This window comes from Diuraphis noxia, unplaced genomic scaffold (genome assembly GCF_037042655.1).
Source record: "Diuraphis noxia isolate RWA-SAM2 unplaced genomic scaffold, SU_Dnox_SAM2 contig0005, whole genome shotgun sequence".
Classification (NCBI taxonomy): Eukaryota; Metazoa; Arthropoda; class Insecta; order Hemiptera; family Aphididae; genus Diuraphis; species Diuraphis noxia.
The window spans coordinates 36,965,139-36,985,024 of NW_028301715.1; the positions used below are offsets into that span (position 1 = coordinate 36,965,139).

The 19,886-nt window shown below is 30.3% G+C and overlaps 3 protein-coding genes across 6 annotated transcripts; 2 read left to right on the plus strand and 1 right to left on the minus strand.

Annotated features, from left to right (window-relative positions):
- The first annotated feature begins 1,197 nt into the window (after positions 1-1,197).
- Positions 1,198-5,342, plus strand: LOC107168501 (transmembrane protein 87B). Of its 2 annotated transcripts, none has more exons than XM_089228678.1 (16): positions 1,198-1,447; positions 1,519-1,579; positions 1,662-1,750; positions 1,813-1,929; positions 2,002-2,055; positions 2,122-2,295; positions 2,369-2,489; positions 2,553-2,721; positions 2,793-3,002; positions 3,238-3,358; positions 3,430-3,533; positions 3,611-3,690; positions 3,757-3,866; positions 4,742-4,794; positions 4,866-4,893; positions 4,967-5,342. In XM_089228678.1, the coding sequence occupies exons 1-16, from the start codon at positions 1,343-1,345 to the stop codon at positions 5,006-5,008; spliced, it is 1,638 nt and encodes a 545-aa protein (XP_089084804.1). In that variant the 5' UTR covers positions 1,198-1,342; the 3' UTR covers positions 5,009-5,342. The 2 variants fall into 2 exon arrangements, with proteins under 2 accessions (XP_089084804.1, XP_089084803.1); XM_089228677.1 differs by having other exon boundaries at positions 1,199-1,447; positions 3,611-3,693.
- LOC107168507 (uncharacterized) lies at positions 5,276-19,039 on the minus strand. 3 transcript variants are annotated; one of them, XM_089228674.1, is made up of 15 exons: positions 18,424-19,039; positions 18,045-18,322; positions 17,202-17,516; positions 16,406-16,570; positions 15,443-15,727; positions 13,414-13,504; positions 13,261-13,333; positions 13,102-13,174; positions 11,563-11,603; positions 6,958-7,398; positions 6,497-6,703; positions 6,082-6,277; positions 5,870-6,018; positions 5,631-5,789; positions 5,276-5,562 (listed from the first exon to the last, which is right to left on the minus strand). In XM_089228674.1, exons 2-15 carry the CDS (start codon positions 18,246-18,248, stop codon positions 5,433-5,435), a joined length of 2,529 nt encoding a protein of 842 aa, XP_089084800.1. In that variant the 5' UTR covers positions 18,249-18,322; positions 18,424-19,039; the 3' UTR covers positions 5,276-5,432. The 3 variants fall into 3 exon arrangements, with proteins under 3 accessions (XP_089084800.1, XP_089084801.1, XP_089084802.1); XM_089228675.1 differs by having other exon boundaries at positions 18,045-19,039; XM_089228676.1 differs by lacking the exons at positions 13,102-13,174; positions 13,261-13,333; positions 13,414-13,504 and having other exon boundaries at positions 18,424-19,037.
- Alg14 (ALG14, UDP-N-acetylglucosaminyltransferase subunit) lies at positions 10,433-11,342 on the plus strand. Its single transcript, XM_015521704.2, has one exon. It carries the CDS (start codon positions 10,603-10,605, stop codon positions 11,251-11,253), a length of 651 nt encoding a protein of 216 aa, XP_015377190.2. The 5' UTR covers positions 10,433-10,602; the 3' UTR covers positions 11,254-11,342.
- Positions 19,040-19,886: the final 847 nt, after the last annotated feature.

The window sequence follows — 19,886 nt, forward strand, 5'->3', positions numbered from 1 at the left end:
GGAAAATTTGTACCGTGAAAATGAAGAATTTATGTTATTTTGTGGACAAGTCGATAGTTTGGCTTTTTTGCCGGTATCTGATATATTAAAAGGATTGTCTCATTTACGTAAAAAAATTATGCTCGAAGAAGCACAAGAAGCATCCTTCTATTTGGAACCTCATAAAAAAAATGACACTGGAAGTGTCAGCCGATGAGACGAAGATATAGCAGCGACTTTTATTTCTAGATTCGATAACACTAGGGTGTTAAATAGACAAATAGTTCGCAATTTTTCTCGAAACTAAAAATAATTAAAAATCAGGAAATTAATGAACATAAAATGTTGAAACGTCGATATTTTCAAAAAATAAAAAATAAACTACAAAATGGCTATTATAGTCAATTTTGTTGGAAATGAAAAAGATAAAAAAATATCTTTTAGACTTTTTACCGAAACATTAAAATAAATTAAAATATGAAATAATTGTAGTTCTTATCCTACGAGTCTTATTACAAAACCAGAATTTTGATATCTACATTATTTCGGGAGATATCACAATGGGTAAATCCTCACGGGACACCTGTTTAATTTATATATATATATATAAAAAGCAGGAAAATGAATATCGCTCTGCTGTACAGTAAGTTACTAAATTAGAAGTAGAAAAAGTGTTTACAGAATAAAAAAGATAAAGAAAAAGAAATAAACATCATTGTAAAACCAATACATTCCTCGCTCCGCTCAGAATCTAAAATTAAAGGTACAATAAAAATTAAAATTCTTACTGTAGAGTTACCGTTACCACTACTATTTAAGATATTATATTATTTATATTTATACATCTTAAATCGTGGTTACGCACTACGCTCAGTCTCATTAAATAGAGAAAAACATAACAAATTTGTATTCAGCAATTCCGATTTTGTGTTGTTAGCTCCGATAATAAGTTGAATTGACCTATTGTCAAGCCTAAAGGTAAGATACTTGCCAAGTTCATTATCATATGTTTAATAATTTTGAATTTCAATCCAATATTATTTATCTTGAGATTTGTTTAAATCACGAGGTAGAGGAATTTCTTTTCTAAATAGTGGTTTAAATATATGGCGGGAAATATCCTGAATTTCTATTGGCTAATAAGTTATTAAGATATAACACCGTTATCACTGAATAAGTATCAACAGTGATAAGATATATAATTTTATTTACATAATGTTTTTAAACATTTTAGAATATTGATGATGCCGAATGGCGAATTGCCGAGTTTCTGTTTTTGAACGACCAACGTAGTGTAGAATTTATTTTACTTTAATCGATAAGGAATTCTATTACAAAATTTTGTACATTTGACTTTCTTTCAATGTTGTCAAATGTCCCAATCTATTTGTTGTATTGTACTTTCATAGCGTTTACGTGTCACGCCGTGAGACCTGGTGAAGGATCATGGTCCTCCGTTATGGATAATGTGAGGTGTTAATTATGCCAACGTGCTTGGCGTTTCTATAAGTTGACGATACATTAATTTTTTTTTTTTAGGACCATTATATACAGTTTTGTACCAGCAGCCTATTTAAAGGCACAGAAATATCAATTAAAAGTAAATTTATTCATATTATGTCGATTTACTGATGTATTATTGACTCACAAATCAATTATTCTAATTTTGATTTGTGTTATAGTCAGTTGTAGTGATGTGTACAATGTCTCTGTCGATTGGATCCTGACAGAACCCCAGTGCTGGAATGATTACTTAAACCTTGGCCAAAATGTAAGTTCTATTTTTTTAATTTATAACAACTTATTATCTACATTTGGAATTATTTTTTTCAGCTTATAAGAAAACTCCAAATAGAAGATATTAAACACGATTTTAATACCAATAATACATACGTGAACCATGCAAGATCCGCAGAAAAAATATACTCTTGTGCCAGTGGAGTAGATTTGGTATTTATGCTTATTAAAAATGATATTTCAGTAAATTATTTGTACAATTTTTTAATTTTTTTTTTATTATAGGATGATTTATCGTTATATGAGACTAATAAAACTAATAATAAAGTACTTAGCCAAGTAAGTAATTTTTATCATATTAAATTTAAGTGTAAAGACAATTTTTTTGTTTTATTTCACAATTAGAGATCCAATCATCGAGTTTATACTGTTTTAAAAGATGGAGTTTACTTATTAACAGCAACAGTTAAACAAGATACCAGATATGTTAAATTAGATGACAAATTTAATGCCAATATAGAAATTTCAATGAAAGGACCACATGGCTATTTATCAGCTACAAATTGGCCATTACTACATGTAATTCATTTTAACAAATTACATTGTACAATGTACATGAATACAATTTTATTCAAATTTAACATTCTTCTAGTTTTATGGATTCATGTGTTTCGTTTACATATTTTTTGGTATAACGTGGTTGGTTTTATTATTTATGCAATGGAGGGATTTACTTCAAATACAATTTTGGATTGGAGCTGTCATTCTTTTAGGTAAATAAATGCAATAATTATAAATCCAAAATATACAAATATTTACCAACTTTTACATTTCAGGAATGGTTGAAAAAGCAGCCTTTTATGCTGAATATCATGAATTAAACCTAACTGGACATTTAGATAATATTTATGGAGTAATGACCATGGCTGAAGTGATTTCTTGCTTAAAAAGAACACTTGCACGGACTTTAGTTATCATAGTAAGCTTAGGGTTTGGTATAGTAAAGTAAGTATTTGATAAAATAATTATTTATTATAATAATGTTTGATTACTTATAAATACATGTTATTATTTAGGCCCAGATTAGGACCACTTTTACCAAAGGTTTTAGGAGTCAGTTCTTTATACTTAGCTATGTCTTTAATGGAATCCTATTTTCGTTTGTCAAGTAACATGAGTGCAGAGATTTTATTAGTTGAATTGCCATTAGCTGCTTTAGATTCTGGAATTGTATGTTGGATATTTGCTGCCCTAACTCAAACAACTAGGGCCTTAAGACTTCGGAGGTATTAAATAAATATTTCTCCTGTATATTGTATATATTATTTTTGTCAAATACAAAGACAAGACTATGACATTGTTGCATGGTTTATGATGTTTACTAAGACAAATTTGTTATGTCAGGACAAAGATTGAACTTCTAATTAGAATTTAATTGACATATTGACAACTGAGTATATTATAAACAATTTTCATTTTATGTGTAGACTTTTTTATTTATACATTTCAATTTATTTTAAGGAATGCAGTGAAACTCCAATTGTATACACATTTTACCAATGTTCTTGGTTTCACAGTTGTGACTTCAACTTTGTTCATGTTGTATTCTATAAAAACACAACGATTGTCAGATTGTGGTGGTGTAAGTTAATATAAAAATTTATTTGATTATTTAATAAACATTAATATTTTTTTAAATATTCATATTTATAGAATTGGAAGGAACAGTGGCTAGACGATGCATTCTGGCATATTGAGTTTTCTATAATTTTACTTGTGATTATGATACTCTGGAGACCAACAAATAACAATCAAAGGTTAAAATTTAGTTTTTTTTTTTATATTAATTAATATATTATAATAATTAATATCCAAAACTTGTTTTGTTACACAGATATGCATTTACTCCATTATTAGATGCTCCAGATGATGATAGAGACGAAACCGAATTATTTATTAAAGATACTTCTAATGGTGGTATAAAATGTTTATTATTAAACACTAAAAAATTATTTTTCAATGTTTATTACATTTGTTCAGATATTAAAATGAGAACTACTACAAATACATCGAACCACAATAATTCTAATGTGACGCCATACAAAGACTATCCCGCTTCAAATAGTAGCACAAAAAGCCAAACACAACTTGTATGTATTTAATTTTTTTTTTTTTTTTTTGATTCCTTATCATGTCTTCTCAGCCTCTCCTCCGATTTTTTCAATTCCCGTCCTTCTCCTATTTCCATCAGGATCAGGCAACTTCTATATGAACTTACCCTTTCAGATTTTATAGTTGAATTCCTTTGGGTGCCCGGCCATTCTGGTATAAAAGGAAATGAAATAGCGGACTCCATTGCAAAATCCACCTCCTCGTTCTGCTGTCCTTCTCCAACTCTAATTCCCTGGACCGATTTTTGTCCCTTATTAAAATACCATATTTATAATTTATGGCGCAACCAATGGAACAATCTAGCCCCCAATTATGCCTCTTGGTACAAAAATATCTCACCATCTATCCCCTCTCATCCTTGGTTTCACAACCTCAAATTAAATCGTAAAATAATTACCTCTTTTTCACGTCTAAGATTTGGACACACCTTACTACCTTCTCACTCTTATAAACTTTCTCTCAATGACTCTCCTTTATGTATGTTCCACGTTCACGATCCCATGATTTGTGATATCTCACACATACTTTTTCACTGTCCCTCTCTGGTTCCCCAACGCAATACCCTCTTCACCTTAATTCACTCCTTTAATATCAAACTCGACATTCAATCCATTCTCTCTTCACCAAATGTACCAATTATTACCTCACTTTTATCCTTCTTCAACCAGACTGGTTTAAAAATTTAATTTATCTGTAATATTATTTTTGTTGTTAATCTTGCTTTCATATGTAATATTTATAATCATAATTGTCGAAGCTAATTGTTTACAAAGTTTCTTTTAAAACAAAAAAAAAAAAAAAATTTTTTTATGATATTGCATTACACGAATTAATTTTTTTTAATATTCTACAGGATGATGATTTAAAATGGGTTGAAGAAAACATACCAGGTTCATTGTATGAAACGTAAGTTGTTAATAATTTGTTTCAGCTAAACATTTAATATTAATATTATATTTAAATTTGTTTACTTCTAGTACTGTACCAATTTTGGATTATAGTGAGGTTAATATTTATTTTATTTTAATTTACTGATTTATAGCATGTACACTAAACCATATAATTTTTGCATTTTCAGGATGATCAGAGTACTGCCATTGAGCGGTCAAAGCTACAATAAATACTTTAAATTTAAGTTTATAAACAATGGTATAGTCCTCCACATAAATTAAACCAAGTAAAATGGATTATTATTATGTATTACTATTCACTTATAATTTATTTTTATTTATTTTTATTTAACTAGTATTTTGTTATTCGTTACAACAATATTGTGTATCTATTTTAATATCTTATCCGTATTCCTTTATTATTTATGTTGTTTTTATTTTTAGTCATGAAAAACAATAAATAATTATGAAATTATGTAAATATTAAACAAAATTATGTAAATAAATATGATAAATATATTACCATTTTAAATAAAAATAAAAATAAAAATAAATATGGTTCAATTGTACAAAATGTTACAGATTAAAATATAATAATATGTCACTTGATTTTTAAAAAAAAAAATCGATAATTCGTTGATCGAACAAAATATTTCATTTAAGAAATATTCTTGACAACGATTTATTTAATGTAGCTTTTACATTTGGTGAAGCTGCTGATGATATTAATGCTGCACCTCTCGGATCTTCGCTCAACCTGGTTAATATATGTTGAGCGGCTTGACTAAAGCCATGTACATAAATATGTCAATCTTCAATATTGGTGATATAGTTAAGATTCATATTACTTACCGAGAAGTAGGCGTGTTATCAAATACCATGCTAGTGGCAGCAGTTATCACTGCATCTCTAGCATCTGTTGGTAAATGAAGTGTTCCACTGACTCCGAGCTTATCGACCACTCTGGCTAAGAGACGACACGCTTCAGCACGAACCATTCGATTTCCATGCCTAGAATATTAAATGCAACAATTATTTTCTTTATTCCATATTATAGCGAACTTTGTTTTAGCTGATGCGTCAAAGCTCACTTTATCCCTTTAGCTGTGATCACGTGTATGCACTTTACGGGATTCACGTTGTCGACCATTGCATTCAAAGCTTCAGCACTTTGCACCCGAAGAAATTTATTTGTATCTGCTGTACGTGGAAACAGTGCAGATGTTATTTCTTCAATGTCCTGTAAACAAAAACGTATCGATTTCAAATAATATTTTATCGTCTATTTATTGCCTCGACGTACCGGTTCCATTGATTTCGGTACGTAGGTAAACATTTTCTGTGCAGCAGTACACGCGGCTCGAGCCACTTGAGATCGAAGACATTTAATGTGTTTAGCCACGTTGCGAGCAAATGGCTGCAAGGAACCCGGACGCAATTCTTTACTGTGGAACATGGACAGTCGTGAAATATTCTGAAGACCCGTAACGGCCGCTTCCCTGTCATGACATATCGATAATTTGTTAATTGAATGACACGATAAACGCGATTGTTTGAGGTATAAAAATGATGTAGAATTTGTGTGTGTGTGTGTGAGAGAGAGAGAGAGAGTGAGAGGAATGGGGTGGGTCTAAAAGCGCCTATACTTCCGTACACTACACCATTCTGTAAAGTTGTGATTATACATTTAAGTAAGTTCCATCAATAAGTATAGATACCATTCCGGGCTATTGATCTGAGTAGAAACCAAATGTAGAGCTCTTTGAGGATCATTGAACGGGGTGAAGTTTGGTCCCATTTCACTAGATCGTTTTTTCAGATGCGTTCCGACGGACTTCTTCCTTTCGAGTGTTGATGATGCTGCGTGTGGCGCCGGCGGTTGTGCCACAGACTTCGTAGGTCTTACTTCTGCCACAGGTTTTTTACTGCGTGAAAACAAATCATGAATATAAATGCATTAAAAATATAGGTAGACGAATTCGAGGTGTGTAAATATTAGTGCCCTACTTTCTAAATACTGCAGATACGTGTAAGCTTTACAAAGGAGACTGACGCAAATTAATAGTTTTTTTAGACTAATGTCAGTAATCTTAATTTTGGAATATGTCTGCTGTTTATAAAAAAAACGTTGACTACAGCTGTGCATTGTACATGAAGGCGGATCGGAGTATGGACTCACTCGTTTTGCGATCGAACGTTTGCGCCTGCAGTTCCACTAGAACACTGCTGCACTTTGAAATTGGCCGGTTTGACGAGACCCGCATCGCAATCACCATTATTGTCGGACTGGGTCAATGATTTTTTGCGATCGTTAATCACTAGCTGCTGTTGTGGCAGAATTCGATCGTCGGGGTCGACACGTCGGGTTCCCAATATTGCTCCGCCATCAGATTTATCGACTGGAATATTTGATGACGTGCTGTTAGCCAAAGTATGTGGTCCGACATCATGTTCGCCATCCGGTGGCTTGATTACGTCGCTCGACGATTCCGCAGGACGAATGAAATTACGACGGGAATCGTCGTCTGCAGTGTCGGATATCCTTCTATTGTTGTGCTCCTGTCTATTGGTTTCCGGAACCACGGTCATTGAAAACGTTGTTCTCACAGAAGACTCAAAACTGATGAGAACAAAAATTCAGGTGTGATGTTATTTATAATAGGTGGGGCAATATTATAGACGTGCATACCTATGACTTAAATTTTTCTAAATTTTAATTTTTTCTATGATTTTTAGTATTATTATTTATTATACATTTATAGCTTATACCTACTACACAGGCTACAATGGTAGGCACATTGTGCCTGTATATGTACCAAAGTATAAAATCTATTATTGTTAAATACTTATATTTAAATGTAGATTTGCTGTCAAAAATGTATACCATTATTTATTCGTGCAATAAGGTGAGAAGATTTTTTGTATACATAGTACAATATAATATAGGTTGTACTATTATAATATGTACCTACTAATTAGTAGGTACAGAGGACGTCGTCGATCTCGTATGTGTATAGTCTCCGTCTTATACATTCTTATACGGCATATCATATTTTCGTTTATTAATTTCAATAGTGTGATGTTAACTTTGATATTAACTTTGACTTATTTTACAATTTAAACTAAATGGCAAGATTATCTGGACCCCAGCCCCTCGGCCCACGTATGACATAATTTAGTTATTTTAGATACATATGCAATAGAAAATATTTTTTTACATATTTCTTAGATGAACTAATAAGTGCCATTCGTGAAAACTTAAAAATAGTCACACCCCAATTGTTGTAGTACATATATATTTAGATTTTAGGTCTTATATTCACATGCATAGCCAAATTGTATTATTATAATAGAGCTGTACATAAATTATGTCACATAATAAACAAACACGCTACATAATAGTCGTGACTGAATGTTCAACCCATACTTAGAGTGGTGTTATTTTCATAAATATTACCAAATGCATGTATGGTCGTATGATGAAAATACGATAAATCAAAATATGTAATGAAGTATTTGTGTTAAGATCTTACTCGATGATGGTCGGCTTACACGACGGTACGTGTCTGGGCACTACGAATACGGTGTGATTGAGAGATATCTGTTTACGGTGCAATTTATTTCGTTTTTCTCGTTGCACGGAATTGTGAAATCTGTATTTTCGTTTAGCCGTTGTCAATGTGGTAAGGACCGGCGTGACGACGCGGTCTTTCGACGGCGGCGAAGACGCCACAAGGCTATGACGACGAGAACGAGCAGAGCCGCAACAGAAACAAGATCGAAACATAACGAAATTATGGACATGTCTCGTGTTAAAAAAAAAAAGAACGAAAAAGCCGTCAACGACCGTCGCCGGTAATGTGAAAAACGGACTGCCGATGTACCGACCACCACATTTACAAATATAGATACTCACGCGGTAAAGGTATATTTAATGATATGAAGTATAGGTATATCAATATATGTAAATATATTATATATAGGTTTATAGGTATAGTAAATTATACCTAATAATATATTAATAATATGATGTGTGGTGTAGCGGTACAGGGTCCTGCTGTTTCTTGCAAGGGGGAGTGGATTTTTATATGCACGCATTGATATTATATATATTATCTATATATCATGTTATTGCAGGTATATTAAGTTATGGACTCACGCGATTGATTGGATTTTTAAACAAGGTCAACGGTCAACTCATGGTGGACAAAACGTCTACTATTTTTCTCCTTTATATTATATAGGTATAGGATGAATTCATGTGTTATATATGAGGGAAACTTGTTGATGTGTTCGCCTGTGGACTATAACGATTTGACCCGACGATTATATTATGTTTATCTAATAGTCAATATAGAGCCATAATATATATATATATGTGTAAAATGTACATGCAGTTTAGTGACATTATTGGTATCACTTGTCAGCAGAGGTGGATTTAAGGGGAACAAAAGCGACTTTTCCCCTAGCTCTACTATACAAATATATATAGACATATAGTTCTAGTATATATGTATATGCCTAAAATTCTACATCACTCCTATTAGTTTTTCCGTGGAAAATCAATATTTTTTAATGCGATTTTTTTTATGAAATAAGTATGTAAATTCTAATTGAGCGGTATAATGTTTAAATTATTATTCAACATTTTTGGTAGTTTTTGGTATTCAACCACCCCCCGAGAACACATGAAGTTACATTACTTCCTAACTTGCCTGGGGACTACTGTTAATATATATTATTATTTATCGTATTATATAGGTACTCTTTTTAAAACAAGAACGCACCGCGCTGATGCATCCAAAATTTCAAATAATCATCGGAACATAAAATACAGTGAACACTCATTATTTCAAAAATTATATGTTTTTGAAAATATTATTTTACATAATTTCTAGTTGTTAAAAAACTAACGTTTTTATTAAAAAATTATATTTTTAAATAATTTTTATCCTTATAATTTTTTTACTTTTTTGAATGACAACATAGAGTTTTAATTTCATATTCTAAAGCAGAATATTCTTCTGGGTATTTTGATTCATAAAAATTCAGGACGATTAGTTTATGAGTTGTAACTTTAAATACTTATAACTCATAAACTACTCGTCCTAAATTCGATTTTTATGAATCAAAATACTTAGAAAAATATTCTGCTTTGGAATATGAAATTAAAACTCTATGCTGTCATTCAAAAAAGTAAAAAACTTAAAAAATTATAAGGATAAAAAATATAATTTTTTAATAAAAACGTTGGTTTTTATAACAACTTAAAACTATGTAAAATAATATTTTCAAAAACATCAATATTTTTTTGAAATAATGAGTGTTCAATATAAAATTGAACAATTTTGTACTTCATAAGCCATAACCACGAACTAAGATAATATATTATTATAGTAGTGTTCATATTATTTTAATTTATAAGTATTTATAAATAACTTAATAGAAGGTACCTACCAACACAATAATAATACCGACGAAAACAAAATATAAAACATGACAAATTAGATTTATCATGGTTTAAAATATATTGATACCTTATTATGGGTTATCAATGTTATCATATTATTAAAACTTTTATTTTACGCTTATCAAATATTGGTGTTACCGTTCCGTTTCTTCTAAGCGTTTCTCTACCTGAGTATCTGACTATTATCATTATGTTGTAAAGCAGTAAAGCTAGAACTAAAGCTAGAACTTTTTTTTTCAAACTTATATTTTCTCTTAAGTTATCATTCATAGTTTAAGTTGTGTATTAAATATTTTAAATATTGTGAGTTCAAGTTTAAAATGTAGTTTGATGTAAATTATAAAACAGTTAACTATGTTATTATTTTTTATGTGGTTGCTGATCTCAACCATATTTTCAGCATACTTTTCTGCTCGTCTTTTGTATATGATTTTGCAACGTATAACTAATTCAAAATCTCATAGAGAATCAAAACAATCTATTCGAACATTAATTGTCATTGGTTCAGGCGGACATACAGCCGAAATGTTGCGTTTAATGAATACTATGAACAAGTTGAAATTTGTGCCACGTTTGTATCTATTAGCCGATTCAGATACAACAAGCCGTAACCGTGTAGAAAACAATGAAAGTGGTATAGATTGGTCCATAGCAACTATACCTCGATCAAGACATGTCAATCAATCATATGTAACGTCTATTTTTTCAACTATTTATGCAATTATTTTAACTGTGCCTGTGGTCATATCATTCAAACCTGATTTGGTTTTATGCAATGGACCAGGTACTTGTGTTCCAGTTTGTCTGGTTGCTTTCATGATGAAATTATTCCATTATGCAGATATATCGATTATATTTGTAGAAAGTATCTGCCGGGTAAAGTCTCTATCTCTTACTGGAAAATGTATGTATTTTATTGCTGATTTAATAATTGTTCAATGGCCTGAATTGAGACAAAAATATGGACAAAGAGTCCTCTATCTTGATGAAGGATTGACCTCATGAATTTATTGTTTAATGTAAATAACTTCTTACATTTAATTGTTTATGTAAATTATTAATTTATATTAATTATATTGTATTGAAACTTGAAACTATGTTTATAAATTATATTCTTAATTCCTGGTTTTCAAAATTCAAAATTTGTATTAAATAATAAGTTATAATAGAGATCAGTGGGTCACTATCAAATTATAATAAATAAAAAAACCTTTGGCTTACATTATATACCTATTATATATTTGTTAAGTTACTAAAATTAATATGATGAATAATGTATAATATATTTTTATTTATTCTAAACAGTGTACTCACTTTTTAAATGTTTTGTCAATCTTCATATTTTTATAATTTCTCTAAAAAAAACAACAATAAATCAATAGTAAAAAAATAATTATAAAATATAAATGATATAAAATAATAATCAATACCTACTTTAATATTTCATGTACAAATTATATAACCAATAATGTATTGAATTGTATTATTTTAGTATAAAGATTAAACAAATGTATACAGTATAGCTAATTTATGTTCAAAATAAAAAATCAATATACCATGCAAATTAAAAGTTTAAATTACATTAACTCAAAAGGATTACCTTCTTCAATCTAAATTATGATTATCAATGATTAATTAGTAATCGAGAAACTCCAAGATTAATAATAAATGAATCGGCTATGAATTTATAATGTATAGTGTATACAATAATAGTATAAAAGGTAATGTATTTATCTAGTATATTATACAAGATTTCTATCAGTAAACTATTAAATATTGAAATGATTTGGAGTGGAGAAATTAATTAGAAACCAAAGCGCTAAGTCATAAAAACATCTAACCAATTTTCAATAGTCCTCTAGATGGAAATAGTGTCATAGTGATGGACAAAACTACAATAGTGTATGTTTGTGATTATTTAAGTGAGTAAAACTATGTTAAAACTAAGTAGGTAGTACGTAACAATTGTTAAAAATCTATAGTAATAGTTTTATAGGTACAATTATGGTATTATATACAGTGAAACCTCCTTTAATGGACACCTCTTAATAGCTGACACCTCCGAAAAACGGACGGAATTTTGGGAACGGTGAAATTTGTACTCCCTGTGTTTCCCCTCTTAATAGCGGACGACATTTAAGCGACCGAGAGTGTCAGGCATTTAGAGGTTTCACTGTATATATTATAAATAATATTATAATGATATCTATTATCTAGTGATTAAAAATAATAATATAATGTTACACTCATTCAGGCGCGTATGATGATAGGACAAGAGGTTAAGTTATTGAACATTATTTTTATAATATCCAATAAGTTAGAATTTGGATGTATGTAATTATTGACTTGAGAAAAAAGTATGCTTAAATATACTGGAGTTACATATATCACAGCCATGTTGTCATTTATGGATGAATGATAGGTAGCTAGAGTTCACTGGCTCATTCAATTTATAGGTACTAACATTATAATAAACATATTCGATTTTTCCTACTGATGTTCTTGGTTCAGTGTTTTTTTTTAATGCTTTAAGTCGTATCTAAAAGGTTTGAGATCGGAAGAGGCATTTTCCACAACTGCGTGAAAAACAATTGTGAAATTATTTAAAAGTTTGTCAAAAAAAGTTGAAAAATTAAATACAAAGTGTGTCTCCTTGATGCGTACCTAATGGGTGATAAAGCTTCACCAGTCTATTCTCTATATATCCACTAGTCTCTGCGTTATGCGGGTATGCCGCATTGATAATCCTGGATACGCGCCTGCAGGCTTATAGGTATAGTAGGGTGTATAATGTATATATACACGTGTGTATAATAGTAAAAATGTATTGTTTCATAAAAGTTGTATACTAACATCGAATGAATCGTTGGTCCTTCCAGTGCAAAGAATAGCGTGTGGAGAAAAAAATCCTTTATTAAATGAGGTTCTAAAAAAAAAAAATTATAATTTTGTTTTTTGATTTACAAATGTTGATAAAACTACTGGAAATTTCATTGACATATTATTATATACCTATCGTCCAATTTCCTTCTGAAAGTTGTACCTAATAATGGACCTACACGAGCACTTGAAAATTGTTTGAAATCTGAAAATGTTTAGAAAAAAATTTCTAGTTATTCGAAAAATTGAAACACACGAAAAATTATTCATAATATAGGTAAATACTTGAATGTCGTAAGGGTGGTAAAGTGTTTGGCCTGACTTGATTGATTACTCGTTTTTGATACAAATAATTACCGGGGCTTCGATATCGAGTCTAAGAATAAAATAAAATTGTTATGCCAAGTTGAGAGACTTAAAAATAATGTATAATTTCTAACATATTTAGTAAATATAAATAATGGATACATATTATAGAATACATACACCTATCTGTCCTATCTAATAACGAAAAATGGGGTTATTCACCCTTGGTCAAAACTGTTTTATAGATTTCCTGTCACACGCCATAAGTACTCGCATGGTCACTAGTAATTTACCATTAACGTAAAATGTTACATTTCCCTATTATAATGTATTGATTTAAGATGACCTAACATAACACAAGACAATATTGTATAATCGCTAAATATGTTATAGTATTGTAGGTACTACATATACATATACCAATGTCCGATTTGGCGATTTATATCACATGTAAATAAAAAGTCAACAACTGACACGCAGGTGGTATGCATTTCATATTTTCATATAAATGAAAAACTTATAGTTTGACCCAATTTCACGTGCCGTCACTTTTCCACAGTAGGTACCCACGTTATAATTAAATACCTATCTACAGACCTACAGTAACACGCAAAAATGCAAATTTTTAATTCTTGTTTAGAGCTTAATGTAGGGCAATAGTGTTTCGTGATAAATAACTACCTTAATGGCTCGATGTTGGCCTATTTATAATGTCTACACCACCGTCTACTACCATCCCCCACAACAATAGCCGGAAAGACTTGGACGTTATCAGGCACCTAAATCTATACAAAAACTGTTTACTAACACATACAGGTCGATTCTAATTTCTGAGATACGTATGACGCAATTCATTTCAAAATTAAAAACTAAATTTGTTTAAGTTGAATATTATTTAATTTAAAACTAAATAATAAATGCATTACATTAGTTGTGGAAAATTAAATTTTTTACTAACAAAAGCTGAGTCTCAATAAAATGAGTTATAGTACCATTTTATACCAACAATAATATCTTATATATAATTTATAGTAATACCTAATAATAATTTTTATAATTAAACACCTAGAGGCTTAGTATAATCTCAGTTTTTAAAAAGGTTAGGTTAGAGATAATTAAACGTAAAGTTTTCATTGGCATGGCTCATAAGACCATATTACAGATGTAGATAGTCTAAAATAATATACATAATAACATAATATACTTATATAGACGATGAAAATTGAAAACGGAATAAAAATATCTGATCCCTAGTCAACCACCCCAATATGTTGAGTTACAAATTCAAGTGCAAAAAAATCTGAGAATGTATATGTTAGTAACCGCAAATGCATTGATTTGGCTTAGTATATGGCCAAAAAGTGGTACTTACTTATTTTTATTAGGTATTATAGGTGTACAAAATCTAGTAAAAAGTGAAGGAACCAAATTATTTACAAAGTTTATATCTTACTAGGCACTAGCTAATAATAAAGTTATGACTTTTGGGGAAAACTTGTGTTGAGTTGAAAGTTTGTGATATTCTACTTAGTTTCATTCAATATTATTTTATTGTGGAACAGATCCTCAGTTTTTTTTTAGAGAATACATTATCAATGTGTGAAAAAGTCATAGGTATATCAAGTTAGCGGAATATCGCAATTAGCCAGTCAAATACGCGTAAAATTATATTAGGTACCTATGTTTATTGTTTGTGCGTCGATTGTAATTAAAAAACTGACAATTAAAGGCAAAGTAAAAAAATATGATAAATACCTAATGTATAATTGTTAATAATGGGTATTGGGTACTATTAAAAAAGCACTATAATATATAAGGTAGCCGGTAGATCAAACTAATTTATTAATTAAATTGTGAAACTAAAATTGTCTATAAGTATAATATAGTTATACAGGCATAAAAATAATACTACAGCAGCTATATAGAGACAAAGAGACATTAATAATTGAATAAAAATCATGCTAAATATATAATAGAGTAAAACCGTTTAGGTAAATGTGATTTTTACTTGTCTCGAAAGTGGTAATTTTATTGCTATGTTTTCCATTTCATCTTTGGGGTGTTTTGGTATGCTTAATGCAGGCTTGATTGGAATTGGAATTCCAGTAGATTTGATTACCTCGGGGTCATCAGAAACGTCAGGACTTCGAATTTTAATAAGCTCTCCTCCAAATGTTACTCTTCTAGGTGTTTTGGGAATTTCTACATCGTCTTCATCGTCAAATGATGATATAGAAGAATCTCGACCAGATGATGAAGATATTCTATACACTTCACACAATACTTCAAAATCCTACGAAGAAAGTATAACTTAATATGATCCAAAAACTAGAAGTTATATATGTGCTTAAATAAATACTTAATAATATGTATAATTATAGGATGATTATTGATTAAACCTATGTATATACTAAATGTAGGTAGGTATATTGTACATAATAATATTATTATTATACATAAATATATTCCAAAATGGTTTATATTTTATACACATATTCAGAAATATAATATATAAATGTAATGGTAAGTAAAATTGGAATAAAAATAATAAATTAACTTGATAGGTATCGATAAAAACGACATTTTTTATGTATGGTATAGGTTAGCTAGAGAGCCTTGATAATACGTTGGTTGTGCTAGTTGTAGGTACAATAAATATTTTGCAATATAGGTTATTATTATTTAATATGATTTATAAGTACCTACTACCTACCTACTAGTATATGACGTATCGTAAGTCTTAACTCTTAAGTATGATTTGGTATTTAAATGTTTATAAATTACCATAACATAAATGTTTTATATTTATATGGACTATGGACATAATATGGTATTATGATAGGTGGAGGTAAGTAAATAATATAGTACAGGCGTACGGTATAGTATTATAAATAAATCTACCGACTGGCGACTACCATAAATATATACGTTATTCAGTTGAAATAAAATGTTACTAATTTAAATAATTTACCTTTTTGATGATAGGATGAAATGTTTCAAGATAGTGATCAAATTTATTTCTTCCAACAATTTCTTTAACTCTGTCCAAACAGTAAACTGCAGCTTGTTGAAATGTAGCTTGTACCATTTTGTTGGATAAGGCAGTTACAAGATGCACAAACGTAGGTATGGCAATCTAAAAAAAATATACTAATATTTTAAAGTCCAAATTGATTGTGTTTAAATTGTAGTGTCTCAAACCATAATACTTGTCAAAATATAATAAAATTCGATCATAAGAACTTAATATTATTTACCATTAATTGGGAAATTTTTTTTACATAACAATTTATAATTACAATTTAGTACAATTTATTTAATGACATTTAAAATGATGATATACGATAATTATTGTTTTAATAGATCATTATTGATAAATACAATGCTTCGCATTTTTTGTGTCATCAACAATTAAGATCCTTTACCAATATTTTAGCACCATAAGTTATGAAATCTATTATTCTAAAATTACCTTTTATAAATATGTTTTTACAACTTGCAAACTTAAAAGTTAAAACCATTTTAAAACTTAGAAATCAGTTATTATGGCATTAGCTATAATAGCTTCCCTATAATTATACTGCATCACTATAAAATATGGTATGTAGCTATTATATTTATATTTACATCGCTGAATTTCGAGTATAAAATATATATATTATATACCTTATTATAAGGATCACCTATACGGCTATACATAATAATTATATTTTTTTGTATGTAATACAATTCAAATAGTCGCATTATTTAATTTTTTTTCCACTCACTGGTCGTTCTCCATTTCTCTTAACGATTTGCTGAAGTACTACAGGAACGCATTCCATAACATTCACGGTGAGACTCGATTTGGCACCAGGTACATCCAATCCTTGTACGATCATGGACTTAAGAACGAATTCAGGATCAGCCGAGTGTTGTACGTAAATCAATATTGCATCCATAGAGCTACTTCTGAGAGCTGGTGAAAAGTGTGCAAGATTCGAAATGACCGCCGGGAGTATTGTTGGGGACATCAATAGATCCAGTTGTGGGCCGACTGCTGGTATAACGTAAGCCAGCACTCGCGAACCGTGAAGTCTCACCTGAAACGTATTATTGCGTACAATGTGTTCTGTTACAGCCTTAAAGAAAAAAGCTACATCACCCCAACTACCCCTATTTTAGTTTTAATTTAACTTTTTGTGGTTGCCAATTTGGTATACAAATTCTAAGACTTGCATCTCGTAGGTATATGAATAGCGAGTATATAAGTATACCTACTAAAAAAACTATAATAAAGTTATAACTTGGGTATATAAGTGACAAGTGCATGGATAATTTTTGTCGTGAAAATAATGTGGTATAAACGAAAGCCGATTTAATCTGTTGACAGCAAATAATATCTATTAACAAAATGAATCCTTGAGTAAAATTTGCAGGAAAACACGCCTAAAAAAATAAATTAAAAAAAATATGATATTTAAACCAATCCTGGTTTCGTAACGTTTTACCGATACTATTGCGTCAAATACACAGACGTCATAGTTCAATATACATGCAACATAATCGTATAAGTACTGCACAATCGCAACAGCCATTCGGTAAATATATTCCGCGCTTGATGCACCGACCTGCCATTCGGGATGCTGCAGTCGGACAGCCAGCTCGTCGAACACTTCCTGTCGGTCGACGTGGGTCGGGAACCGGTTCTTCTTGATCACGTACTGCCAAACGGGAGTCAGCTCCAAATGACAGTGGCCAGAGCGAAATTTTTCCGGCGTGGACACCGGATCGGTGGCGAGCCGGACATCCGGACGCAGCGTGGCTGTTTTCATTATGACCACGAGTTACGACGATGTAGGTACCGAGGCGTACTTGCACCAGTACGGAGTTATAGTCACGTGCGCAGCTACATATCCACAATAACATTAATAATAATAATTAGGCCTTGGATCTATATAATGTACATTATTTTAAAAATTATCATGAAATATTATAAATTTTTATTACGGTGCAACAATGTGAGTGCTGCTGCAGGCATCGCACACCACTTATGACCGCCCGTCTCAGTCGGTTCACCCGCGCGCAAAACGACTTAAATTGCTGTGTTGTAGGTAGGTGTCTTATATACCTAAATATAGCGTTCGCATAGCAACACAAAATTGTGTGTGTATGTACGTACACAATTGTCGAATCGTGTACCTGTACATATATATATATATATATATATATATATATATGTATATGTTGGTGTAATAATGAAGGGTGTATACGGGGTGAACCGTTGTTTAAGTGACTATAATAAATAATACTACCTACATTACTTTCTTTAATATTTTATACCTAGTTTATTTGTGTAGAGTTTTTTTGTCTTTAATTATTGTTGATGCGGGGGCGTATTATATCGAATATTGAACATTAGTTATGCCTTATATTTATTCGTGATCACGAGCTACAAACGCATTCATAGTTAGACGAGTCGAGTTAAGACACTATATGGAGTACACTCAACTCTGCTAGGAAAATTGTAATCCACCCATCATCTAGACTAATTCTTTAAAATGAGTAATATGTATATTAGTATATATTATTATATCATATCTACTCATTAATTGAACTTAAAAATTAAAATGACATATTAACATAAACTATGTTTGTCCAATTATACCTACTCCAATTCCATCACCTTTTTGATGTATAAATCAAAACTATCGAAATTTTAAGAAAAATACCTAAATTATCATTCTTCAGATTATAAAATCAAAAATATTAATTGTTGCTAGAAAATTAAAATATAGTTCAATTTAAAGGATTATATTATAATATTTTTTACAAACTACGGGTAAAAAGATATTTTATTGAAAATTAAAAAAAAAAAATAAAATGTATGGATCACCCCGTACCTACATTGTAATATATTATGACTTATGCAGTACTTAGAATGTTTTATGTAGATATACCGAAATAAATCACACGAAACATAACACTTAGTGCTCGGTGGTTGACGCACATACTTCGTGTAAGGGTGGGCAAAGCCACAAACTGTAACTTCTTACTTCTTACAGTCCCCGTCCCTACCACGCTACCACCCTAGGAGGCTAGGACATATTTTAGCTTGTGTTTATACATCGGGACTTGTACATTAATGTAGAACATATTACTATTATAAACGCGTCAATTTTAAGTTAGGAGTTGCAGGGAGGTACCCGAAACGTCATCGCGTATACGAATGACATACACTACAATAAATAAAAAATCTGCAGCCTTTAGAATATAGATGAAACATTGATACGTAATAGCATTGATTATAAATATAATTATAGTATTTATAATCAATGGTAATAGGTACCTACTACATACTGTACATATAATATGATACATGGTCATAACACTCATTTTTTCCATTTATACCTACAAATTCTTTTTTTTTGAAATGTTTAACTTTATTTAAGAATCATATAAAAAAATGCTCA

Excerpts from the sequence above, each read along its gene's own strand:
- LOC107168501 (XM_089228677.1), top strand. The coding sequence starts at position 1,343 with ATGTTGTCAAATGTCCCAATCTATTTGTTGTATTGTACTTTCATAGCG. Across the intron at positions 2,490-2,552 it reads TGGAGCTGTCATTCTTTTAG|GAATGGTTGAAAAAGCAGCC; the intron begins GTAAATAAATGC and ends TTTACATTTCAG. Across the intron at positions 4,894-4,966 it reads CAATTTTGGATTATAGTGAG|GATGATCAGAGTACTGCCAT; the intron begins GTTAATATTTAT and ends TTGCATTTTCAG.
- Alg14 (XM_015521704.2), top strand. The coding sequence starts at position 10,603 with ATGTTATTATTTTTTATGTGGTTGCTGATCTCAACCATATTTTCAGCA.
- LOC107168507 (XM_089228674.1), bottom strand. The coding sequence starts at position 18,248 with ATGAAAACAGCCACGCTGCGTCCGGATGTCCGGCTCGCCACCGATCCG. Across the intron at positions 16,571-17,201 it reads AGAGAAATGGAGAACGACCA|ATTGCCATACCTACGTTTGT; the intron begins GTGAGTGGAAAA and ends TATTTTTTTTAG. Across the intron at positions 5,563-5,630 it reads GATAACACGCCTACTTCTCG|TCAAGCCGCTCAACATATAT; the intron begins GTAAGTAATATG and ends ACATGGCTTTAG.